Here is a 27,521-nt window from a genome sequence, read left to right on the forward strand (position 1 = left end):
GCATACTTTTTTGACCCGAAAGTACGGCGGACTTAGAAAGTAGTTTTGCACTCCAATCTTCCCGCCGGACTCGCATTTCGGCGGACAATCCGGCCGTGTGTGTGCCAGTCCGCCGTACTTTTGAAATGAGCGGACTTTTCCCACCCGGAAAAAAGTCCGCTCATTTCGAGCGCGTCTCCAGGTAGGCGGGGCCCGCAAAGGAGACGTCGCTGGCCCCACCACCTGGTATGGACTTAAAAGGGAACCCCAACGCCGAAAAAAATCGGCGTGGGGTCCCCCCAGGTCCACATCAGACCCTTGTCCGAGCACGCTACCCGGAAGGCCAGGAAAGGGGGGACGAGCGAGCGCCCCCCTCCTGAGCGTACCAGGCCGCGTGCCCTCAACATGGGGGGTGCCCATGTGACATCAACTGATGACCCCGCCCCTTGTCCCTACATAAGTCGCCACGCAGCGCGTCCCTGGCATTGCGGCCGGAGAGAGCGTTGAGTCAACATCTCCAGGAGAAGAAGAACGGAAGGCGGCGGCGACAGAAGACCGGGCCACCGCCTGTAAAAGAGCTATAAGAAGGCGCGGTGGCCCGGCAGAAGAACCAAAGAGGGGGGCAAGACCCCCAAAGTCGGAAGGAGAGGCCGTGGCGAGGAAGAAAGCCGGGGCTCCTTTCGCTAGCAAAAGAGCTAGAAGAAGATAGCGGAGGAGTCCGGTGAGAAGACCCCCGAAGACGGAAGACCCCCGGAGCTGTGCAATAAACTATTTTATCTTGTGTGTTGTGGTTTTTTTTTGTACTTTATTTTACAGGTGAATGGGTACGGGTACATTGTACCCCATACTCATTCACATAGGGTGGGGGGCCGGTATCCGGGGGACCCCTTATTAAAGGGGGCTCCCGGATTCCGATAAGCCCCCCGCCCGCAGACCCCAACAACCAACGGCCAGGGTTGTCGGGAAGAGGCCCTTGTCCTCATCAACATGGGGACAAGGTGCTTTGGGGTGGGGGGGGCCGCGTGGCCCCCCTTCCCCAAGGCACCCCCCATGTTGAGGGCACGCGGCCTGGTACGGCTCAGGAGGGGGGGCGCTCGCTCGTCCCCCCCTTTCCTGGCCGGCCGGGTAGCGTGCTCGGACAAGGGTCTGATGTGGACCTGGGGGGACCCCACGCCGATTTTGTTTGGCGTGTGGGTTCCCCTTTAAGTCCATACCAGGTGGCGGGGCCAGCGACGTCTCCTTTGTGGGCCCCGCCTACCTGGAGACGCGCTCGAAATGAACGGACTTTCCTCCACGTGTGTGGGCGAGTCCGTTCATTTCAAAAGTAGGGCGGATAGTACGGCGGACTTAGTGCGCCGTATTAGTCCGCTGAAAAAGTGCCGTGTGTGGGCAAGTAGCTCGTTTGGAAAGTCCGACGGACAGTCTGGCGGGAAGTCCGCCAGACTAAGTCCGTCGGATAGTCCGCTACGTGTGTACGCGGCATTAGCAGCACATTTCCAGTACAATCAGCCTGTTGGGAAAAAAATTCTTGATCAGCGCTATAGCTGGCAGTGCTGATTAGTGTATACTGATATCGGAAAAATATCCCCACTGGCAGAATACAATAAGGAGGAGTGATTCCCATCTCCACATTAAGTATGTGGATGGGGTTAATCAAGTAATTTTCTTTCATTCAACCAGCGGGTTGTAAGAAAGAAAAGGACTCGTGTGTGGCCAGCCTAAGAAGTGCATAGGCGCCAGGATTTACATTATCGTGTCATTTTTGATCCATCATCTTAACCACTTAATGACCAGGCCTATTTTTTCAGACTTGGTGTTTACAGGTTAAAATAATTTTTTTTTTGCTAGAAAATTACTTAGAACACTCAAGCATTATATATATTTTTTTCTAACACCCTAGAGAATAAAATGGGACATTTTTTGGGAAAAATATATATTTTTTTAATTAAAAAATAAGACACCAGTATGGATAGCCCAATTTTTTTATATTGTGAAAGATAATATTAAGCCGAGTAAATTGATACCCTCACACTTCAAAATTGCACCCGCTAGTGGAATGGCGACAAACTTTTACCCTTAAAAATCTCCATAGGCAACATTTACAAATTTCTACAGGTTACCAGTTTTGAGTTACAGAGGAGGTCTAGGGCTAAAATTATTGCTCTTGCTCGAACGATCGTGGGGCTACCTCACATGTGTGGTTTAACACCATTTTCATATGCGGGTGCTACTCAAGTATGCTTTCGCTTCTGTGTGTGAGCTCGGCAGGACGGGGCAGTGTAAATGTATTTATTGTTTTTCTCATTTATTTTCCTTTTTTTTTTTTTTTTTTTTTTTACACTGTCCTTTTAAAAAAAATAAAAACTTGGGTGACTTTTATTCCTATTACAATAAACATTAAACATCCCTTGTAATAGTAAAAAAGACCTCAGATCTCATATTTACACAAAAAGTTATTTGAAAAAAAAACAACTCTCCTTTTAAGAGCATTGGGCAGAATTGATGTTTGACGTTTCATCCGCCAGTCAATGCTATGGAGCCGAGCGGGGGCCATCTTCCCCTCACTCGGCAGCCAGGCATTCATGGGAAAGGACGCAATTGTCTCCGCCACTATCGTCGGGTCCAGTAAGCGGCGGAGACCCCTGGAGCGCAGCGGGAGGGGGGTCACCTCTCCCACCACTGATAAAAGTGATCTCCCGGTGAATCCGCCGCAGAGACCACTTTTATCTGAAAGCAGCCTGTCCACTGAAGAAGATGATACCAAGGTTATGGCAGCTAGCTGCTACCATAACAACGATATCCCTCTTCAAAGAGCCGTCATATAATGACAGGGGGCGGTCCGTAAATTGTTAAAGTGATACTAAAGTCTTCTTATTTTTTGGTTAAAAATAACAAACATGTTATACCTACCTGCTCTGTGGAGTGGTTTTGCTGGGAGCAGCCCTGAACCTCCTCTTCTCAGGTCCTTCTTCTGTGCTCCTGGCCCATCCCTTCTGTTGAATGCCCCCACAGCAACCAGCTTGCTATGGGGGCACTCGAGCCGAGCCACAGTTCCCTGCGACCATTCAGACACGGAGCTGTGGTCTGGCCTTGCCATCTTTCTCTCCTCTTTGGCTCACTAACTTTGAGTGACAACAGCAGGAGCCAATGGCCCCATTCTGCTGTCTCAGCAAATGAGGGAGGGAGTCCCGGACAGCTGAGTATCTCCTGCAACATCGCTGGATCATGGTGGGGCTCAGATAAGTATTTGGGGAGCTGCACACAAAAGGTTTTTCATCTTAATGCATAGAATGCATTAAAAAAGAACTAGAGACAAAACTTACTTCATTTTGGATAAACCAAGGGAGGGTTATACCCCCCTGTTAATTCTTTTTTCCCCATCTGTGTCCCATTGTGGAGATGTCTCTCTTTTTTCTTCCGGTCCCATACCCAAACAGGAAGTGAGGGGAAATCTCTGCAAATTAAAGGAATTACTTGGGGACCCCCAGGTCACCAGAACTAGTGTCTCCATTGGAAGATTTGCGTTCTATTACTTTTCTGAGGACAACCCAAAATTTGGGATTTTCTTTATGTAGTGCAAGGGTTTGGCTCCCTTTAGTGACCACTGAAACTTTACCAGGATCTTTCTTTCTTTTAAGAAGCAAACAACTATGCATTGTGGGGAATGTAGTTTGATGAGTAAGTGATTTATGTTGTTAACTCAGTTTGGGAACTACTAGACCCACAATGCCAAGTGACAGAACAGCCTGCTGGGTAAGCAGATAAAAGGACAGGCGTAGCCGGCTTTTGGCCTCTTGGGCTGCCATTCAGCAACCAGCAGGGAGGTCTGTGTGTGTGTGATCAAAAAGGCTGTGGCCTACACGGCACGGAGCAGGATCACCAGCCTCTGAGGGAATTCATAGTACAGCCCCGCCAACTCAGCAAGCGGATCGGTGTGCAGTGCCAGGACATCTGGAAGTCTCCTGCATTTCAGCTATCTGGAGGAGCGGTACAGCATGGCTGCGCCATCTTTCAGGAGACTTTAGGAGGGGAGTCTGGAAGGAGCCTCACCTCTGGGTCTATTGTGGTGAGAGGGCACCTGCCCATTGCAGTAAAATACACTATTTGCTGAGTGAGTTATGTAAAGACTGCTGGTGAGACTTGTAGTCCCACAGAATTAATTCCACTTACCAACGGGCCACACACAGCTGAACTCTAGAATTTGTCATTTCCTGTGCTATAAAGTCATTACTGTATTACACCCACTGATAAGGAGGAAGTGTTATAAGTGCCCTATATCTTCAGTTAACAGTTACCAGCATTTCACTTATTCTACAGTGTGCATTCTCTCTGTTTCCCTGTTTGGATTAAAAAAACTGTATTTTAAAACTACAGGCTGGCTGAAGATATCTGGAGACAAGGAACTTTTATCATCTGTTACAAAGTGTCACGGTTCTACTTTGAAGTCGCCCCAAAAGTAGTACAGGAACCTTTTTCTAAGTTGGAGCGATTTGAGTCACTCCGATTAGAATGGTTCCATAGTACAGAACGGGACGCAAATTGTCAAGCGGCTAAGTTGCCTGACAAGTCGCCCCCGTGTAAACCGGCTCTAAGGCTTCAGTGAGAAGGTGTTTAATATAGATCTTTTAGAATATTGAACATTTGTCCCACTGTACCCCTGTCTATATACATATATTCTCTACGTTGATTATTATAGCTACAGTTCTTTTCAAATCCATACTGATTGCTATAAACTGACATTTACTGTTTATATTTGAACCCCTTATTCTTTGTGTTTAATACTCCCTTCAGTAAACTTTCCGAGTGGTTATTTGATATTCTCTGTGTGTCTCTATTACTATATGACTGGTGAAGGGATGGGATTCAGGGCTATGGTAAATATATTTCTTGATCATACATCACGGGACACAGGAGCTTCATTACATAGTGGGTTATATAGGCACCTCTGGTGATTGGACACTGGTTGACCCCAATTAAGGAGAATTCCTCCCCTATATAACCCCTCCCATCTGGGAGGCACCCCAGTTTTTTCGCCAGTGTCTATGGTGATGGTCACGTAAAACTTTAGCTCTATGAAGGTCCCTGCGAGGGCCTAAGGGCTACAATAAACCGGATCCATACCTCGGGCCGATATTTGACTCCCAAGTTGGTATGGTACCCGGGCCTCGTCAGCCGAAGAAGCGAGGTTTTGCCTGTAAGTCCTCTCCATTGGAAGACTGGGCTCTGGGAAAACCAGACTTGGTGTACTGTTTATACAGAGCACACAAAAGTTTCTGGCAGAGCTTTCTACATGGCCCAGGTGGGAGGTTCTTCCGAGAAGGAACCCCAGATATACCTGAAGGTTGGCTAACAATACCCGCCGTGATGGGTGAAGGCTGGAATTTGTCTGGTTGCAGCATTTCCTGCGGCGGGGACAGGTAAGGGAAGTTATCCTGTATATTTAATTATATGAATGGATTTCTTCATTGTGAGTAGTTGTATGTCTTACCTGGTTTCCACCACTAGAGGGAGTAAGAGCAGCCTGATGCATACTTACATGCCTTTTCAATACACATGCTCAGTGAAAGCCTGATTCTCCAGCTAACTCACGTCTCCATTGCAGTCCCTGCCACAAATAAGGTAAACACTTCAGGGGTCCCACGCAGCTCCGTTTTTGGGTACTCCTTCCCCCCCTGGATTCCGCGGTCCTCGTGCACACGCGCGGGCACGTGCACGCGCGCCGGGCGCGCTCCCGGCCTAATGGAGGGGGGGTGTGGTTGCGAACCGTGCACGTCGCTGTACTGCGCAGGCGCCAGGCGGCAGTTTTAAAAGCCCAGGGCATCAGGGGGCTGTAATTGGAGACACAGGAGCTGTGGGCAGTAAGCATCCATGGGGATTGGATCCAGGCAAACCTAGACACCTACTCAGCATCAGGTTGTGCAATTTAAGCATATATATTATTGTGAGACTTTAAGCACAACAGTGATTGTACTTGTACTAGTACCTCTGCTTTGTAGCCTAGTACTATGTCTCCTCGTAAGAGGGTCTCAGGGGGAGGTAAGAAGGGCACTGGTAAATCACAGCCTAGGTCCAGGGGTTCCAAAAGTGCCTGTAAATTACCATCCCCCCGGGGGCGTGGCCTGGACCGGCATGGCGTGAGGAGCACTGTGTGTGAGCTCCGCTGGCTTAACATCCGATTACTTCTATCCTGAGGCTATTTTTTTGCTTTTATTTGACTGATACGAACCTCTGAACATCCCGGACACGTAGGAGACATGTCTCCCTCTAAAGCGAAGCTGGAAGCGGCGGCTAAACTGGCTAAATTCCGCCACGCGGAGAAGGGCAATATGGCCGCGGATGGTGCCTCTCCCCCCTCCTCCTCTGCCGCACCTGATCCTGATGCTAGAGTTTTGGAGGCTATTCTGGACTGTAAGAGTGCTCTTATGGGGAAAATAGAGGAGGTGAAGGTGGATGTATCTCTCCTCCGACAGGATGTGCAGAAACTACGAGACCGGGTGACTGAGACGGAGGCCCGAATTAGCCGCGTGGAGGACGTTCTGCCCCCGCTCCAGACGGTTACCGAGCGACTGCAACACCAGCTCTCCACGGTCCTGGCGAAGCAGGACGATATGGAGAACCGCTTAAGGCGGTGCAACTTGCGCTTCGTCGGCCTGCCCGAGAGAGAGGAGGGCAACGATCCCCCTGCGTTTCTTGAACAACTGCTGACCTCCTCCTTTGGCCGTGCGGAGTTCTCCTCTTCCTTTGCGGTGGAGAGGGCCCACCGCATGCCTGCGAAGCCTCCCCCTCAGGGGGCTCCCCCCCAGACCTTTATTGCGAAGTTCCTGAATTTTCGGGACAGAGATGCCATCCTGTGCCTAGTGCGTTTGAAGGGCAACATCCCTTACCACAATACGGAGATCAAGGTTTTCCCGGATTTCTCGGCCGAAGTTCAGAAGAAGGGGGCTCTCTTTGCTGAAGCTAAGCGCCAGCTGCGCATACATCATTATTCATATGCCATGCTGTTCCCGGCCCGACTCCGGGTTGCGGGGGAGGATAGGGCCCACTTCTTTGATACCCCGGAGGCGGTGATCGGCTGGCTGGAGAGCAGGGCGGCACCACGGCGGGAGGCTGCCTAACCATTCATGTTACTGTCGGGAGTCGGAACCCCCTGTTTGCTGGGGATATGGGGGTGTGAAGTGTTTAACATTATGTTTTCCGATCTACGTTTATCCTATGGCAAGGTACTGTACTCTTTTACCACCCTGATGGCTGCGATGGCCGGATGATTTAGTCCGGATGTTTCTCCTGTTGCTGGACTGGCGGCCCCCCTCCCTCCCGCTTCCACCCTATATACTTGGTGTGCTTCCCCGTCCCTTCTAATCCTGGGTCCTGTCTCCCCCCGGGCCCCCCCCTCCCCACCCTTTCCCTGTTTCACGTCATAACAGCCGCTGCTTTCTAGACTTATTTGTATTCCCGTCTGGGATGTTCGAACATTTCTCTGCCTACTAACTGTTTTGTACCCTACCAGCGGACTCCAATTTTTCATGGCACCCCGGACGGACATGGGACGTTGGCCTGCATGTTGCATGCCGCTGCCACTTGATCATCCGCGGATGCATCCGGGGGCCATGCTCCTTACGGTATTGCTCACGTTTCAGAGTATAACCGTCACGTTAGGTTTAAGTTTTTTTGGGGCCTCTACGGGGGTCTATGAGCCGCAGGACTGCGGGCTCGAGTCTCAAGCTTGGTTTCCCCGGGCCGGGCGGGGTCGGCCCCTGCCTCTGGCCTTTTGGTCGTGGTGGGGCCGCGCCGCACGGTCCGGTGCATGTTATACCGTATATTTTTTTATATTTAGTTTTTCAGTTTTTATCTGGTGGTATGTATTGTGCCCGCTTACGACAATTGTATATTGGTCAATGTATTTATGTGATGGTGGGCTGGGTAATCTGTCGGGAGTTCTTTTTCCTGTGTTGAGGGGGACGGGAGGGGGTGCTGGTCTCTTCTCTTCTAATACATTACTGAGATGCCTGTAATGAGTAGCTTGAAATGCCTCACTTGGAATGTCAGAGGGATCAGGGCGAAACCGAAGCGCAGTGCAGTCCTGACCTATCTTAAAGCTCAGAAGGCAGATATAGTGGTCCTGGTGGAGACCCACCTCACTGGCCACCTATTACTGACGCTTAAGAAGCCCTGGGTGGGCTGGGTGTACCAAGCCCCGTTCTCAGCTAACTCCAGGGGTGTGGCGTTGTTGGTGTCTAAATCTGTGCAATTCCTACTTCTCCTGCTTAAATCAGACCCCGAGGGCAGGTTTTTTTTTATACATGCTCGGATTAATGGTAGAGAACTCCTTCTCCTGGCTATTTATATACCCCCCCATTTCAATTCACTGTTTTAAATGAGGGCTTAGCGTTTATGTCCCAATTTCCTACTGTTCCGGCGATGTGGCTGGGGGACTTCAACAATGTCGCACACAGGGATTTGGACAGACTTGTGTTGTCTCCCCCACCCGCACTGTCGCCGGGGCTTACAAGATTTGGTAGATTTTTCCTTGAGCTTGCTCTGGTGGATACCTGGCGTTATACTTTTCCCCTGGGCAAACAATACTCCTGTTTTTCGTCGTCGCATTCCGCTATGTCTCGGATCGATTTTATTTTTATCTCCCGCCCCCTTCTCCCCTATTTGGGGGCGGTGGGGTTTAATCCGCGTGTGCTTTCGGATCATTCCCCATATTGGGTCGAGTTGCGTCTCCCGGGCCCTCCGAAGTCCTATTCTTGGAAATTGAATCCTTTTTGGTTGGGTGTGACCCCTGACCTGGAGGACGTGGGGTCGGAGTGGGAACTATTTTTCAATATGAACCGCGGTTACGGCCCCTTTTACGTTGGTCTGGGACTCGTTTAAAGCTCACGCTCGGTTAGTAATGGCCCAGTGGATTTCGCACTATCGCAGGTCGTCTGCCGGGGCATTGCTCCAGGCGGAGCACCAACTGTCTGCCGCTGAAAGGGAGTTCGCCAGTGACCCGTCCCCGAGTAAGGCTGAATTTCTCAAACTACAGTCTAGGGTGGTGAATGGCTTGCATATTGAGAGGGCTGAGCGGAATATATTCCACATTAAGCAAAGGGTGTATGAATGTGGGGAGCGGGCTGGCCGCCTGCTGGCCTACCTGGCGCACATGGACCAGCGGCCCCCTGCTGTGGTCTCCCTACGTGGCTCCGATGGGGTGCTGATCTCTGATCCTGATGCGGTGGCTGAGGAGTTCAGGGCGTTTTATGCCTCACTGTACTCCTCGGTGGCCACCGATGCTGATGATGGGGTGGATGGGCTTCTTGGAACTCTTGACTTACCCTCGCTTACACCATCCCAGGTGACACTCCTGGAGGCCCCCATTACCACTGATGATATCGCGCAGGCGATGTCCTTACTGAATGTGTCCAGGGCCCCTGGCTCGGATGGGCTTCCCCTCGAGTTTTACCTAAAATATGCTGACACCCTGACTCCCAGACTACAAGAACTGTTCTCCCACATATTTGAGTCGGAATCTCTCCCTCCCTCGATGTGTGAGGCATACATAGTCCTTATCCCTAAGCCCGGGAAGAATCTGGAACTCCCCGAGTCATATAGGCCTATTTCCCTGCTTCAGTTAGACATCAAGATCCTGGCCAAGGTCCTGGCTATCCGTCTGAATGCGGTTATCCTAGACCTTATCCATCCCGACCAGACGGGGTTCATGCCGTCCAAAAACACGGCTTATAATTTACGAAGGCTTCATATGAACCTACAAGCGCAGCATGATTTGGTGGGAGCTAGAGCGGTGGTGTCTCTGGACGCAGCCAAAGCGTTCGATTCAGTGGAGTGGCGGTATTTATGGAGCTGTCTACAGCGCTTCGGTTTCGGACCCCGCTTTATCAAATGGATTTGCATTATGTATAGTGGCCCTTGTGCCAGGATCTTGGTTAATGGGCGGGTGTCGCCCCCTTTCCCTCTCTCTCGGGGTACTAGGCAGGGCTGTCCCTTATCCCCGCTGTTGTATGCTATAGCGGTAGAACCACTCGCGGCGGCCCTTAGGGGACACCCCGGTATCAGGGGACTTAAGTGTGGCAGCCTGGAGGAGAGGATCAGTCTGTATGCGGATGATATGTTATTGTATTTGGCGGATACAGGCCCCTCCCTCCGGGCGGCTCTCGAAACGATTCAATTATTTGGAACACACTCGGGACTTAAAATTAATTGGGAGAAATCCCAAATACTACCCATAGATATCGGTGCCCCCTCTGAAATTGAGGCTTCTGCTCCCCTTTTACGAGTTAGTACGTTAAAGTACTTGGGCGTCTCTGTCACCAGATCCCCGGAGGATTATATAAGATTGAATATAGATCCCCTGATAGCTACCATGAAGGCCAAAATTAAGACATGGGCCAAGCTCCCTTTGGGCGTTATGGGGCGAACGAATCTGGTGAAAATGATCATTCTGCCAGGGTTTCTGTACGTGTTCTGGCACTCCCCTGTTTATTTACCCCTGAGGCTGTTTAAATCTATAGAAGCCCTGTTAAATTCCTTTGTATGGGGCTCACAGCGGCATAAATTATCGTGGCAAGTATTAAAATGCCCTGGGGATCTGGGAGGGGCGGCCATGCCAGATTTTGTCCTGTACTACTTGGCGGCCCAAGTGTCCCACTTTTACCATCTGGACAAACAAGACAGAGACAGATACCTAACGTTTATTTGCCCTAGGCGTGGGTACTTGATTACCCATCCCTTCCAGCTGCTATTTAGGGACCGTGCTTCGGCGGAGTTTCGGGGGAATCGCAGGGGACTACTCTACGCACACTGCAGGATTTGGGAGGTGGTTGGGAAAAGGTTGTCGTTTCCTGAGGCCCACTCCCACACCCCACTTTGGGATAACCCCGGTTTGGGCGAATTGCGGCTGCTCCCTGGCTATTCGATATGGCTCGCGCATGGGATTAATTATATCTCTGATCTATATCGTGGGAGGGTGCTAAAATAGTTTCAGGAGCTCAGGGAGGAATTTGCTCTCCCGAACTCCATGCACTACAGGTACCTCCAACTCCGCCATGCTCTTCAGGCACAATTTGGGCAATCCCCACCTGGGGTGAACAGTTTGGCGATAGTGGATGTGCTGTTGGGGCAGGATCCACGCAAATTGATCTCTAGTATATACAACCTTCTGATTAGACCCCCGGCGGTTGCACTGGCAGAGGCCCTTAGGGGGAGATGGGTGGAGGATGTGGGGAGACTTGAGGACGATGAATGGGATGAAGCTTTGGACAATGGCAAAAGGGTCTCACCCAGACTTTCAGACCGCTTCACCCACCTGAATATTCTGCACAGAACATACCTGACGCCGACACGTATAGCCAAATACAAACCCGATTACAGCCCCCTTTGCCCTAGATGTGGCGGCTCGGAATGCACCTTTTTTCATATACTGTGGTCTTGCCCGGTGATCCAGGGTTTCTGGTCTCACATAGTCAGATTTATCCACGACAGAATGGGATCACCTCTGACGCTATGCCCCAAACAATGCCTTTTGGGAGTTTTTCCTGATCCGGACTCGGACAAATACCACAAGATATTTCTACATGAATCTCTGTTTATGGCTAGGTTGCTGGTGGCGAGAAAATGGCTCCAAGTCCAGCCCCCCACGCCTCAGGAGTGGGTGGCTGCGATTAACCATGTACTCCCATATAAGAAGGAACTTTATGCCCATAGGGGCTGTCAGTCGAAATATACTAAAGTTTGGGGAGACTGGTTGAACGATGCCGACACATGTGATGAACTTCCCCCGCAGGAGCTAGAAGATCCTGCATAATTGAATCGAGGAGGGTTGGGACTGTGCTGCACTATGATAACACTGCAAGGTATACTTTCATGATAGCCCTGGAGATCCCCTGATGTAGTGCTTCTCTGGATTCACCTTGTGGAATTGTTCCCTCTGCTATGTATGTTTTTTTTTATATTTTTCTGTTTCTTGCTCCGGTTGATATTTTGGGGACTTGCGCCCCCCCTATCACACAACATGTGTTCTCCTTGTATTCTCTTGCTGTTACAATTCATGTATTGACCAATGTCTGTATATTCTTTTTTCGTATTCTCAATAAACCACCACGTTATTTGTAAAAAAAATTACCATCCCCCCCTGCAAGACTGGAGCCAGCCTCTCAAGACGAGTCAGTGCCCCTGTCGGGTTTTGCAGCCTCTCCTAATGTCGCAGCCCCGGTTTATGTCACTGAGGACTCCCTTAAGGCTACATTGGAGGGTTTTGAAGGGAGAATCATGAATTTTATTTCTGCTTCCTTAAAAGATAGCAGGAAAAGGGGTAGATCCCCTCCCTCTGCTGATATCCCTCTCTCAGATGATTCTTCTGAAAATGAGGAGGGATCCCTATCTTTGGATAGGGATCATGAGCAGTCGGATGAGTCAGAGGAAGAGGAGATAGTCCCCTCCTCCCAGGCGCTCAGAAAACAGGTGCAGTATTATACTGAATTGGTGCGTACCACATTCAGAATGCCTGCTGCTGAAGTCGCTACGTCCTCTGTCTCTTCCCTGGGAGTCAGGAAAGCCCCACAGACTGCCTATTCCTTCCCAATTCATCCTTTAATGGATAAATTGATGTATGAGGATTGGGGACATCCCGATAAACTGTTTGTTTGCTCCTCCTAAAAGGTTTTCTATGCATTATCCTGTGGAGGAAAGTTTCACCAAGAAGTGGGGGGGTCCCATCTGTCGATGCGGCTGTTTCTTGTGTGAATAAGAACCTAACTTGTCCTTTGGATAATGCGCAGGTATTCAAGGATCCAACTGATAAAAAGCTGGAAACCTTATTAAAAGCCTCCTTTTCCATGGCTGGCACTATGGTGCAACCTACAGTCGCAGCCGTGGGGTTGTGTCAGTTCCTCAAGGAACAGGTTAAACAGATGCTTGGGCTCCTTCCCAGTGAGGAAGTAGAAAATTATGCAGAATTGCCTCACATTCTGTGTTTCATAATTGATGCGATTTTGGATTCCGTCCAACAAGCATCACGTTTGTCTCTCATGTTGGTTCACATGCGAAGGGCCCTATGGCTAAAGAATTGGGCAGCTGAGCTGTCATGCAAGAAGCATTTGACTGGGTTCCCGTTTAAAGGGGAGAGTTTGTTTGGAGAAGAACTAGATAAGTTCGTCCAAAATATTTCAGGAGGAAAATCTACTCTCCTTCCAGTCAAAAAGAGCAAGCGTCCTTCATTCAGGCGTGCTCTCTCTCCCGAAGCATCAAGCTCTAAACAGTGGCGACGGCCTTCTCAGTCCTCCTCTACCAGAAAGGCTCAAGGCCAAGCCCAGGGACAGAAAAAGACTTGGGGGCGAAAGCCTGCCAAGCAGAGCCCAAAAACTTCCTTGTGAAGGGGCGTCCCCGCTCGGCAGAGTGGGGGGAAGGCTCCTGCAGTTTGCAGGCGCCTGGCGGGAAGAGATCCAGGACAAGTGGGTGATCTCTTCAGTATCTCTGGGCTACAAGCTAGAGTTTCAGGAGATTCCACCTTCTCGTTTCCTAAGGTCAAGGATCCCCAGGGATCCAGTAAAGCAAAAACCGCTATTTCTGGCCTTAGATCAGTTACTATCCCAGGGTGTGATAGTAGAAGTGAACCCGAAAGATCAGGGTTTGGGGTTTTACTCAAATCTCTTCACCGTTCCAAAACCAAGTGGAAGTGTCAGACCTATCTTGGATCTGAAAGACCTGAACCGGTTTTTACACATCCGGTCCTTCCGAATGCAGTCAATCCACACTGTGGTCTCCTCCCTGCAAGGAGGAGAATTAATGGCATCAATAGATATCAAGGATGCATATCTCCATGTGCCAATTTTTCCCGCACACCAAAAATTCCTAAGGTTCGCGGTAGAGCGGCGCCATTTTCAATTTGTGGCCTTGCCGTTCGGGCTTGCTACAGCCCCTCGAGTCTTCACAAAGATTCTAGACCCTCTCTTAGCAAACTTAAGAGCTCAGGGCATAGCCGTCATGGCTTATCTAGACGACTTGCTTCTCATGGAGAAAACTGCAGCATTCCTAAGTCGCAACGTCACCAAAACGCTAGAACACCTAGAACGCCTAGGTTGGATTATAAACCTAGAAAAGTCGTCCCTACAACTGACTACCAGGTTGGAATACCTAGGTATGATCATCGACACCGCTCAGGGCAGGGTGTTTCTTCCAAGGCTAAAAGCCTTGGCCATTGGGGATCTGGTGCGCCTGATTCTGGGCAGAAGATCTTCCTCCATTCAGTTGTGCATGAGACTGTTAGGGAAGATGGTCGCCTCCTTCGAGGCCGTCCCATTCGCCCAGTTCCATTCAAGGCCTTTACAAGGATGCATCCTTGCGGCTTGGAACAGGAAGCCCCAATCTCTGGATCTTCCTATGCGTCTATCCCCAGGGACACGCAAGAGTCTTGTCTGGTGGTTACAAACCAAGAATTTGCTGAAGGGCAAAACCTTTCTTCCTCTCTCATGGAAGATTATCACAACAGATGCCAGCCTGACAGGCTGGGGAGCTGTATTGGAGGAAACATGCTCGCAGGGGAAATGGTCTGCGACCGAGAATCTACTGCCCATAAATATCTTAGAGATCCGGGCAGTTTACATGGCACTCATAGAGTGGTCTTACAGACTGCGAGGTTTCCCAGTTCGGGTTCAGTCCGACAATGCCACTGCAGTGGCTTATATCAATCACCAGGGCGGTACCAGAAGTCTGGTGGCCCAAAAAGAGGTGAATCGCATACTTGTCTGGGCAGAAAAGCATGTTCCGTGTCTTTCTGCAGTCTTCATCCCAGGAGTGGAGAATTGGCAGGCGGATTTTCTCAGCCGCCAGCAGTTGTGCCCAGGAGAATGGGCTCTGCACCCCGACGTGTTTCAGAACATATGTCACAAGTGGGGTACTCCAGACGTAGATCTGTTTGCTTCCAGGTTCAACAGGAAGCTGGACAAGTTTGTGTCAAGGACAAGAGATGCACTTGCTCAGGGGTCAGATGCTCTGACAGTTCCCTGGGATCAGTACAATCTGATCTATGCCTTCCCCCCGAGCCTGCTTCTGTCGCGGTTCCTGGGAAGGGTCAAGAGGGAGACAAAGTCGGTCCTTTTGGTGGCCTCGGCTTGGCCCAGGCGACCATGGTACGCAGAAATCATGAGGTTGGCAGTAGGCAGGTCATGGACCCTCCCTCTCCGGCCAGATCTGCTCTCACAGGGTCCAATCTACCATCCTGCTTTACGCAGTGTGAATTTGACGGTCTGGCTGCTGAGACCCACATTCTGAGAGACCGTGGCCTTTCGGGGCCAGTCCTTTCTACTCTGGTCAATGCCAGAAAGCCGGCCTCCAGACTTGTTTATTACAAGATCTGGAGGACATATGTTTCCTGGTGTGAACTCAGGAAATGGCATCCTAGAAAGTATGTCATTAACAGAATCTTGGCCTTTCTCCAGTCAGGCCTGGAAATGAATTTGGCAATAAGCACTATCAAAGTGCAGATTTCAGCCCTGTCTGTATTTTTTCAAAAAACGCTTGCATCACATTCCCTAGTACGGGCTTTTATCCAGGGGGCTATGCGGACAAAACCGCCAGTTAAACCTCCGGTATGCCCATGGGATCTGAATTTGGTTCTCTCGGCCTTACAGGGGCAACCATTTGAACCTTTACACCTGGCTTCTTTAGCTCTCCTGACTAAAAAGCTGGTCTTCTTAGTAGCCATATCTACGGCTAGAAGAGTATCAGAGTTGGCAGCTCTTTCCAGTAAGGAGCCGTATTTAATTATCCATAAGGACCGAGTGGTCATGCGTCCCAACAGGTCCTTTCTGCCTAAGGTGGTTTTGGGTTTCCATTTGAATCAGGATGTAATCCTACCATCCTTTTTTCCGGACCCTCAATCCACAGAAGAAGAATCTTTACACACTTTAGATGTGGTTAGAGCAATCAGTATTTATCTTCAAGCAACTACTCAGATAAGAAAAACTGATTGTTTATTTATTCTGCCGGAAGGCCCTAGAAAGGGCCAGGTGGCGTCAAAATCCACTCTCTCAAGATGGATCAGGCAAGTTATCTCTCAGGCCTATGGTTTAAAGGGGAAGATTCCTCCTTTTCGGGTGAAAGCGCACTCTACTAGGGCTGTTAGTGCTTCTTGGGCAGTGCATCACCAGGCCTCCCTGGCTCAGATCTGTAAGGCTGCGACTTGGTCATCAGTCCACACATTCACCAGATTCTATCAGGTGGATGTCAGAGGGCAAGAGGATATCGCCTTCGGGCGCAGTGTACTGCAGGCTGCAGTTTAGGTCCTCCGGTCCCTGGCGGCCTATATTTATGATCTGTGTCTCCCTCCCCTCAATCTGAGCATTGCTATGGGACATCCCACTATGTAATGAAACTCCTGTGTCCCGTGATGTATGATCAAGAAAATGGGATTTTTATATTCAGCTTACCTGTAAAATCCTTTTCTTGAGAGTACATCACGGGACACGGGGCTCCCGCCCCTCTTGGGTTTTACGTGGTTTCTTATTGCTTTGCTACAAAACTGAGGTGCCTCCCAGATGGGAGGGGTTATATAGGGGAGGAATTCTCCTTAATTGGGGTCAACCAGTGTCCAATCACCAGAGGTGCCTATATAACCCACTATGTAATGAAGCTCCTGTGTCCCGTGATGTACTCTCAAGAAAATGATTTTACAGGTAAGCTGTATATAAAAATCCCATTTTTATGAGTTGTCATTACTGTGTTTCTCCCTATTGCTGGGTCCCATACAAATTTTACCAAGGTGTGCCAGAGGGATTGAGACTGTTCTTGGGGTTTAGAGGCAGGGTGCAGAATCAAATGTTTATTAGCAGCTCCTACGGGGGTAGTGCTACATTTACTTTCACTTTCAATGATAATGTAACAGGACAAATAGAGAGGATGAATTTCCAGGGGTTGCATTAGGATAAAAAGCCTTCTGTGTTCAGCAGCCCTCCAACACTTACCTGAGCCCTCTCTCTGTCCAGCGGTGTCCACGAGTGTCTCAGCTTTCCGAGATTCTTCCTCCTGATTGCCTGAGACACAGCAGCGGCATTATTGGCTGCCGCTACTGTCAATCAGAGTCCGCTAGCCAATGAGGGGAGAGAGGCTGCAGGGCCATCTCTGAATGGACACAGGGAGCTGTGACTCGGCTCAGGTGCCCCGATAGCAAGCTGCTTGCTGTGGGGGCACTGAACAGGAGGGAGGGGCCAGGATCACAGAAGAGGGACCTGAGAAGAGGAGGATCTGGGCTGCTCTGTGCAAAACCATTGCACAGAGGAGGTAAGTATAACACGTTTCTTATTTTTGTAGAAAAAAAAACAGCCTTTACAATCATTTTAACAGGGGCACAGACAGCAATAAAATTGTACAGATGTTCTAATCCCTCTCCACTCTATCCAAAACGAAAAAAAAAACAGTATTGCCTTTAGTTATAAAGGTGAATAAGAAAAGGTTATTCCTGCGCCTAATCAGGAAAGAATCTAGTATTCGTACTGCTGCATACACTGAGGTGGGGTGCTTGAGTCCCAGTAACAGAGTAAGAAGGTAAAAAAGTAGTGATGCGCGGTACTATAACAGGGATTTTAAGCCTAGGAGGCTAGTATATTCTATAGGCACTAAGATTGTAGGTGATATATATACTAACGTATAAAGTAAAGGAAGGTATATAAAAAGTTGTGCGTGTTTTATGCGGGGGTGGTAGGGGACCCTCACCACTATAACATGATAATATTCGGGATAAGAGACAAATGTAATAAACAAGTATAAAGAAAGAAAGAATCACAATACTTAAAACTAGTGATCCCTAATGCGATTTTTTAAAACTGACAGAATCGCATAAAGTGCCAGTGCTAGACGATAAATAGAACCATGAGGGTATCTACTACACCATAAAGTAAATAAAACAATATGCATAAAGCAGTCATAAAGAATCGTGATTCGCAATGCGATTTGTTCAAGCTGACAAAATCGCATAAAGTGCCAGTGCTAAACGGTGAATTGGTACATAAAATACTCTGCTACCACATAAGGTAAATTAAACAATATACATAAAGCAGTCACCAACTCAATAAATCATTTGTGCAGGGAGTGGTTGGTTGTAGTTGACAGGAATCGCATAAAGTGCTAGTGCCAAAAAAAGTTGTAGAACAAAATCCGTGCAGGTGTCCTCTACCATAAAATAATCAGAACAATATTTATGCGACAGTGAGCAGCTCAATAATTCAATTGTGCAAAAAGTGACAGAAAATCAAAATAAACGCATAAGCAATGTTGGTGTTAAGGGAGTAAAGGAAATCCCTCAAAATGATCAAAAAGCTGTGTACAATACCTAAAAGAAATTATATATAAAGATTGAACAATAACATTTATCGGAATGTGTCCATTCTGCTTTGTGCGATAACCAGTGGCGATTATGTCAAAAGTCGCATATATCAACAAATCGCATACAGTGCTGGTGTCTGAATATATGTGCACAGAGCAATATAATCGGTGATGGTGGTGATAGAGGTGAATATATCCCACGTGGTCCTGTGTGGTCGGAATATGGGTGTCCCCTTACCTTACAGCTGTAAGGTAACAGCATGTGATATATATATCCTCAGGACTCCTGGTACTCTTTATCCCTCGAGGTCTTGTCCCGGTATCCCCAGATCCTGGCGTCTCCTGCCTATTACGCTGTGTTGGTCCCTTTAAGTATTTGCTCAGCAGCACTCAGCGTGGGGGGGTTACCTCGGCAATTGGTGTGTATGTAAGGGGTTAAAGAAATGAGGAGGAAGGGAGCCCCATAGTGTAGTAATTTTTAACAAATATAATGATTTTATTACAGCAAAAGATTTGGTATTCACAAACAGACAGATTTCTTATGCAGTGTATAAATGAGCCTCGAGCTCGATTGCGTCACTTCCGGTAGCGTCCCGACGCGTGTTCGTCACGGTCACGTGACTTCATCAGGGAATGACTAGTGCTCAAGGAAGTGATGAACCGAAACATATTAAAAGCGGTATTCGGAAATTATCGAAAAGGAAAGACCTGGTCATACGACCAGCAGATAAAGGAGGGGGCATCGTAATACTGTCTAAAGAGCAATATAATGCAAATATGAACTCTCTACTTGAAGATAAGGACACATATGTCCGATTGTTGAGCAATCCAGTTTTCAAATGCAGGAAAGCACTTGAACAAGTGGTACATTTAGAAGGATATACTCAATAAGAAAGAAGCCAAATATTTAATACCCGAGGCATGTAGAACTCCAATCATTTACTCTCTTCCGAAAATCCACAAAGATAGAGAAAACCCACCTCCCAGACCAATAGTGAATGGCATTGACTCTTTGACAGCGAGAATGGGGCAATATATCGACTACTATCTGCAGCCGGCTGTACAGAAGACACGTGCATACCTGAGAGACACCAAGCACATACTACAAATTATAGATAGTATACCAACAGAAGAGGGACCCTGGTGGCTTGCTACGGCAGACGTAGCCTCATTATATACAATAATCCTGCACCACCAAGCTTGTGAGGCAACAAAATGGGGACTACGGAAATACACAGACCTCCCCTGCTCTCAGAGAAAATTCCTTATAAAATGTCTAGATTTCTGCCTCAAAAACAGCTACTTCTGGTACAATAGAAATTATTACCACCAAAAGACGGGCGTAGCTATGGGAGCGAAATTCGCCCCTAGCGTTGCAGGCCTCTTTATGTCACAATGGGAGGAAGAAGAAGTGTTTGCTAAACCTCCAAGCGAACTGTTTACATATCGGAGATATATCGATGACGTGATCATCCTGTGGAAAGGCGAACGATCAAAATTGACTACTTTCCTGGAGAAGCTAAATGAGAACAACAGGAATATAAAACTATTGTGGGAAATAAGTAACAAATCTATCACTTTCTTAGATCTGGAAATAACACGAGAACAAAACACTTCTCTCTAAAACACACTTTAAAAGTGTAGACCGTAATAGTTATTTACCATTGGAAAGCTGCCACCACAGGAATTGGCTATACAACATACCAAAAGGCCAACTCATGCGCCTGAGACGCAATTGCACAAGGAGGAACACTTTTTCGATCAAGCTAGAAATATGAAACAAAAATTTATAGAAAAAGGCTACGAAGAAGAGTTTATCAACAAGAAAATATCAGAAGTAGCAAGATTAAATCGCAAAGACCTCATCAAAAACAAACCCCATAATGTGACAACACAAGATAATATTCCGATCATCCTGGACTTTAATGTACAGTTCAAACAGGTTGAAAAAATCATTAAACGCAATTGGGAGATACTACGCTCAGATACATGTTTAAAAGATATTTTGCCCACTCGCCCAAAATTTGTTTATAGGTGAGCCCCCACTATCAGAGATAAAATAGTGAAGAACATACCAGACCCACCAAGTAGGGGTCTTTCCTTTTTCACGGGAAAGGGATTTTTTCCCTGCAAACGATGCTACGCATGCACCAGAACAAAGCGCCCTAATGAAAAGAAAAAATAATTCACTTCAACCAGCACAGGCAATAGCTATGACATTAAAGAATTTATCTGTTGTAATACGATTGGAGTGGTATACACATTAGAATGCAGCTGCGGCCTCCAATACATTGGCCGTACTAAGAGACCGCTTAAGGTACGCGTGAAAGAACATGTGAAGAACATATTAAAGGGATTTGATAAACACAGCGTATCAAGGCACTTTGCGGTATATCATAAGAAAGACCCCTCCCAACTCAAATTCTGGGGGATTGAGCCCTATGTTAAACATTGGAGAGGGGGACACAAAGTAAGAACCCTCAGCCAAATCGAGTCCAAATGGATATTTACACTAGACACATTCACGCCAAAGGGCCTCAACGTGGAATTTGACTTGAATTGTTTTATTAGCGACTTTTAACCTTCCTTCAACTCTCGGCGATTTCTTCAGATTCTTTTAGATTTTTTTAGATTGTCTTACCAAATTTTTTTATAGCCCATATACCGCCTTTCTCTCACCCCCTACTCTTGATGCCCCCTTATCTCTCTCCTAGAGCACCTCTCGTTATATATAGGTTTGGATATTTTTAATGTATGCACTTTGTGGGTCACCGGGTCGTATCCAATCACGGTGGTGACAAGTACAGGCATATACGTATGTGTGTGCACATATATGTACATTTTCTCTATGTACTTGATTTTTATGTTCCAATTACCCTGAATGTATTTTTAGATTTTGCTCCATACGTCATTTCCGGCAGCATTGGGAATTATTTCCCTCGCTTTTTATTTTTATTTTATTTTTATATTTATTTTATCTCTATATTTTTAATTAAGTTTTTTCGGATTTTAATAGAAAAAATTCTACCCATTTTTGATAAAATTATAATATTAATCATTTTTACGCTCATTAAAAAATGCTATATAAATTATCTTAGCCTAATTTCATTCGTGTCACCATTACCTTAAATAGGAACCATAAACCTTCTTTATACTTAAATCTACGCATAAATAAATATATGGTAAAATCTTTAAATTTTACATACCTTTTTTTATTTTTTCTATATGTAATTTTATATTATGAATTTCTATAGTATTTTCTCAGTAATATAAATTTAATATTTTTCAGACATTGTTTACCAGCACCTGTTTTCTCTAAACTCATTTAAAACAATAATTTTAAATGAATGGTGTGTCTGGCACCTACACTCTAGGTTTAGCTTGCAGCTCGTATTACATACTTTAAAGCATTCCCCCATGTTTCCATCTGTAATTAAGAACGCTTGTTACTAAGGGGGGCGGTGACATTCCTATGTAAATTAGGATATGGGGCTGGAGACACCTCCAAAAAAATGGCCATGCAGCCATTTCCGGCCATAAACATGACAAAAAACGGTGGAATAACCAAAAAAATGGCCGCCCGCACACTTCCGGCGACCATGTAGACCGCAAAATGGACGCCGGGATACTTCCGGGTCTTCCCCAAAATGGCCGCCAAATGAGCTATTACTGTCTCTATTTAAAGATACTTCCTTGAGCACTAGTCATCCCCTGATGAAGTCACGTGACCGTGACGAACACGCGTCGGGACGCTACCGGAAGTAACGCAATCGAGCTCGAGGCTCGTTTATACACTGCATAAGAAATCTGTCTGTTTGTGAGTACCAAATCTTTTGCTGTAATAAAATCATTATATTTGTTAAAAATTACTACACTATGGGGCTCCCTTCCTCCTCATTTCTTTAACCCCTTACATACACACCAATTGCCGAGGTAACCCCCCCACGCTGAGTGCTGCTGAGCAAATACTTAAAGGGACCAACACAGCGTAATAGGCAGGAGACGCCAGGATCTGGGGATACCGGGACAAGACCTCGAGGGATAAAGAGTACCAGGAGTCCTGAGGATATATATATCACATGCTGTTACCTTACAGCTGTAAGGTAAGGGGACACCCATATTCCGACCACACAGGACCACGTGGGATATATTCACCTCTATCACCACCATCACCGATTATATTGCTCTGTGCACATATATTCAGACACCAGCACTGTATGCGATTTGTTGATATATGCGACTTTTGACATAATCGCCACTGGTTATCGCACAAAGCAGAATGGACACATTCCGATAAATGTTATTGTTCAATCTTTATATATAATTTCTTTTAGGTATTGTACACAGCTTTTTGATAATTTTGAGGGATTTCCTTTACTCCCTTAACACCAACATTGCTTATGCGTTTATTTTGATTTTCTGTCACTTTTTGCACAATTGAATTATTGAGCTGCTCACTGTCGCATAAATATTGTTCTGATTATTTTATGGTAGAGGACACCTGCACGGATTTTGTTCTACAACTTTTTTTGGCACTAGCACTTTATGCGATTCCTGTCAACTACAACCAACCACTCCCTGCACAAATGATTTATTGAGTTGGTGACTGCTTTATGTATATTGTTTAATTTACCTTATGGGGTAGCAGAGTATTTTATGTACCAATTCACCGTTTAGCACTGGCACTTTATGCGATTTTGTCAGCTTGAACAAATCGCATTGCGAATCACGATTCTTTATGACTGCTTTATGTATATTGTTTTATTTACTTTATGGTGTAGTAGATACCCTCATGGTTCTATTTATCGTCTAGCACTGGCACTTTATGCGATTCTGTCAGTTTTAAAAAATCGCATTAGGGATCACTAGTTTTAAGTATTGTGATTCTTTCTTTCTTTATACTTGTTTATTACATTTGTCTCTTATCCCGAATATTATCATGTTATAGTGGTGAGGGTCCCCTACCACCCCCGCATAAAACACGCACAACTTTTTATATACCTTCCTTTACTTTATACGTTAGTATATATATCACCTACAATCTTAGTGCCTATAGAATATACTAGCCTCCTAGGCTTAAAATCCCTGTTATAGTACCGCGCATCACTACTTTTTTACCTTCTTGCCTTTAGTTATACTTTAACCACTTCAGTCCAGGAAGGATTTACCCCCCTTCCTGACCAGAGCAGTTTTTGAGATTCGACACTGCATCGCTTTAACTGACAATTGTGTGATGTGGCTCCCAAACAAAATTGATGTCCTTTTTTTCCCACAAATAGAGCTTTCATTTGGTGGTATTTGATCACCTCTGCGGTTTTTATTTTTTGTGCTATAAACAAAAAAGCGTCAATTTAAAAAAAAAAACACATTATTTTTTACTTTTTGCCTTAAAAATAAATATGTATAATTTTTTTTCCCTCAGTTTAGGCTGATACGTAGTCTTTACATATTTTTGGTAAAAAAAAAAAAAAAAAATCATAATAAACGTTTATTGATTGGTTTCCGCAAACGTTATAGCGTCTACAAAATAGAGGATAGTTTATGGCATTTTTATTAATATTTTTTTATTTATTTTTTTACTAGTAATGGCGGTGATCACAATTTTGACACATTTTTGGGACCATTGGCATTAATACAGCGATCAATTCTATAAAATTGCATTGATTACTGTAAAAATGTCACTGGCAGTGAAGGGGTTAACCATTAGGGGACGGGGAGGGCTTAAGTGTGTCCTAGGGGAGTGTTTCTAACTGTCTGGGGGATGGGTTGTGTGTGACATGACACTGATCGCTGCTCTTGATGACAGGGAGCAGGCGATCAGTGTCCTGTCATTAGGCAGAACGGAGAGATGCTGTTTACATCGGCATCTCCCCATTCTTCAGCTCCATGACACGATCGCGGGTATCCCCATGGCGATCGTGTCTGTGGGTCCCGCAGGCATGGTCACCGAGCTCATGGCAGGCACGCGCGCATGGTGGGAAATTTAAAGTAACGTATGGGTACGTTACTTTGCCCAGCCATGCCATTCTGCCGACGTATATTTGCTGACAGTGGTCGGCAAGTGGTTAAGATAAAAAAAACTTTTGCCTTTATAACCGCTTTAAGCCTAGTACACACTATGAGTAAGTCAGGACGAATGAGTGTCCAATTTTCCACCCAGGTGCGTATCATGATGTAACTGAGAATAGTATTGACTTGTACTAAAATTCCCGAATGACAAAGGTAAACTTAGGCAAACATAGCTAGGAACTATGGCGATAAATAGAGTTACGCTACTTTCAAACAAACATGTGACAAATTATAAATAGTTGTGAAAGAAGTGTGAATTAGTCCCAAATGTGAATTGCTTATCCTATTATGATAGCCAGTATTCACAATATGAACAGTGAAACAAATCCAAGTTGGATAGAGTGTCCTTCCAAAATATTAGTATCTAACAACCACAGGATAAAAGTGGAACCTCCACCACAAGAAATGCTCGCTTACCAGCTGATGGTGACCTCCTATTATGGAATGTCACAATTACTTGTGGCTTATACCCAGCAAGGGACTTTATCCAAATGGCAACTCTCACCAAATCTGTAATCCATAGACCACTGCTGAACTCATGTTAGAGGTTAGGTCCGGAACCCTCCACAGCAATTTAAGTGACGACGTCAGCTTGTGACGATACGCGCCAGGAGGAGCGACGTGCTGATGCCACCACGCTGATGCCATGTGATCCCAAAAGGACGGACGTTCTTGTTACAACCGGCCGGCTTGTTTTATACATGCTTCTTACAACTACCTTGATGTAAATGCAATACTTTATTTGATTGATACAACTGGACAATAATCTGACAGGTTTTATACAGATTATTGAAACATTGGCTAACTTTAGAGTTTAATTTAAACAATGCTTAGTATGCCGGTTATCTAACCTGGAAAAATATACATGATGTTGGGTTCATTGTAAACTAGTTGCTCAATAAAGATGCTGCAATTCAATATGTGGTGTGGTTTTGAGGAAGATGAAACTATGAGTTAGGAGCCATCCATGAAGAAATCCAAGTGATCACTAAAGCTCACCAAACACATTACAATCTGATTGTACAATCTTCTTTAACCACTTTCAGACCGGACCAATTTGCTGGTCAAAGACCAGACCACTTTTTGCGATTCGGCACTGCGTCGCTTTAACTGACAATTGCGCGGTCATGCGACGTGGCTCCCAAACAAAATTGACGTCCTTTTTTTCCCACAAATAGAGCTTTCTTTTGGTGGTATTTGATCACCCCTGCGGTTTTTATTTTTTGCGCTATAAACAAAAATAGAGCGACAATTTTGAAAAAAACGCATTATTTTTTACTTTTTTGTTATAATAAATATCCCCCAAAAATATATAAAAAAACATTTTTTTTCCCTCAATTTAGGCCGATACGTATTCTTCTACATATTTTTGGTAAAAAAAATTGCAATAAGCGATTATTGATTGGTTTGCGCAAAAGTTATAGCGTTTACAAAATAGGGATAGTTTTATAGCATTTTTATTAATAATTTTTTATTATTTTTTTTTTACTAGTAATGGCGGCGATCTGCGATTTTTATTGTGACTGCGACATTGTCGGGGACCCATCGGACATTTTTGACACATTTTTGGGACCATTGTCATTTATACAGTAATCACTGCTATATAAATGCAGTGATTCCTGTGTAAATGATACTGGCAGTGAAAGGGTTAACCTGTGGGTGGCAGTGTAGGGGTTAAGTGTTCCTAGGGGTGTGTTACTAACTGTGGGGGGGTTGGGCTTTCATTTAGTGTACACTGATCTCTGCTCCAATCACATGGAGCAGAGATCAGCGTCACTAGTTGCTAGGCAGAATGGGAAAATGTTGTTTATACAGCATTTCCTCCATTCGGCCGCTCCGTGAGACGATCGCGGGGATGCCCGCGGCGATCGAGTCCGCGGGTCCCGCGACTGGACTCACGGGGGTCCCGACCAGCGCGGGAGCGCGCCGCCGGCGGCGCGCTCCCGATGGCACGGCGGCAACGAAAATTGGACGTACATGTACGCCAATATGCCTGCCCGTGCCATGCTGTCGACGTACATCGTCGTGCGCTGGTCGGGAAGTGGTTAAGCTGGATATACACTATAGAACCTGATTGGACAATCTCTGCACCTTTAGATTTATCAGAACTATGTAATATGAGAGTAAACAATCTATTCAGTTTGTGTCAAATCAGGCAGGCCTATGCACTATATAGTGAATGGTAGATCTAAAGGAGATTGTACAGTCAGATAGTAGATCAGAAGCTGACCATACTCTATACAAAAAACTGTGTAGTGCAAGGGCCTTGCTGATTGGATAGAAGTTTCTCGGGTGCTTAGGTGGGTGCTCATCCAACATAGTTTTGGTAAATCTAAAGTTGATTGTACAAAGATTGTACAGTGAGATTGTAACATGTTTGGTAAATTTAAGAGTTTACCAACTTTAGTTATAGATATAAAATAATGTATGACATTTACCTTGATGACGTCAAAATTCTCCGCTATTGGGTAGAACATTTCTGTCCCTGTCTCAACAGGGTTACCGGTCACTTCTGTTAGCAGGGCAGAAAAGAAAAGTAGAAACATCTTCATGTTTGGTATTGGCAGTCCCTCTTCTGTGCTGGTAACGTATCTTCCCCAATCTGTTTATAAAGGTTTGACAGCTGTAGTCTGTCTGAGTAAAGAACTTTGTCTAATGATTAACATTTCCTCAGAAACATTGAACAGTAACAAAATAAATGTAGCACTCTGTAGTTTAGTCAGGGAGCTCCTCACAAATTTACTTGCCAAGAGTAGTTATCTTGGTCGATGTATAGGGATCGATTGATTTCTCCCTAAGCTTGGCCTTGTTGCACCTTTCTCTTCTAACATTAGGTGGCTGGGTACTTGATGGGACTAGATACGAGAAGGGCAACCCAAGGTCAGGTTATGGGTATGTGGGTGCCCCAGACAATGGGCAGGGGTTTTCTTGAATCCCTTGGCTGGCGGGGAGAGCCTATATATTCAGGTGAGGTCAGGTGATCTGTGTTCTGTGCCACCTGGATGGCTGACTGGGTGGATGCGTGTCGTGCACCCGGGGCTGCTAGGCCGGAGATTGGGCCTATCCTAGGGGCTTCTGGCTACTAGGCTGTGTGAGGACCTATCCAGAATTGTTGAGAGCAGCGCAGGGTTGGGATTGTGGCTTGCAGTCCAACC

At 46.2% G+C, this 27,521-nt stretch overlaps 1 protein-coding gene across 1 annotated transcript in view; it reads right to left on the reverse strand.

Moving 5' to 3' along the window:
• Nucleotides 1-26,984, reverse strand: part of LOC143974981 (inter-alpha-trypsin inhibitor-like) — a 53,631-nt gene extending 26,647 nt beyond the window's left edge. The window contains exon 1 of the mRNA XM_077476886.1: nt 26,805-26,984. Coding sequence (XP_077333012.1) covers nt 26,805-26,918 — 114 coding nt within the window. The 5' untranslated portion in view covers nt 26,919-26,984. The remainder of the gene's footprint in view (nt 1-26,804) is intronic.
• Between the last annotated feature and the right edge of the window lie 537 nt (nt 26,985-27,521).

Source organism: Lithobates pipiens, unplaced genomic scaffold (assembly GCF_037356315.1).
Source record: "Lithobates pipiens isolate NorthernLeopardFrog02 unplaced genomic scaffold, aLitPip1_a1.2 Scaffold_1, whole genome shotgun sequence".
In the NCBI taxonomy this organism is placed as follows: domain Eukaryota; kingdom Metazoa; phylum Chordata; class Amphibia; order Anura; family Ranidae; genus Lithobates; species Lithobates pipiens.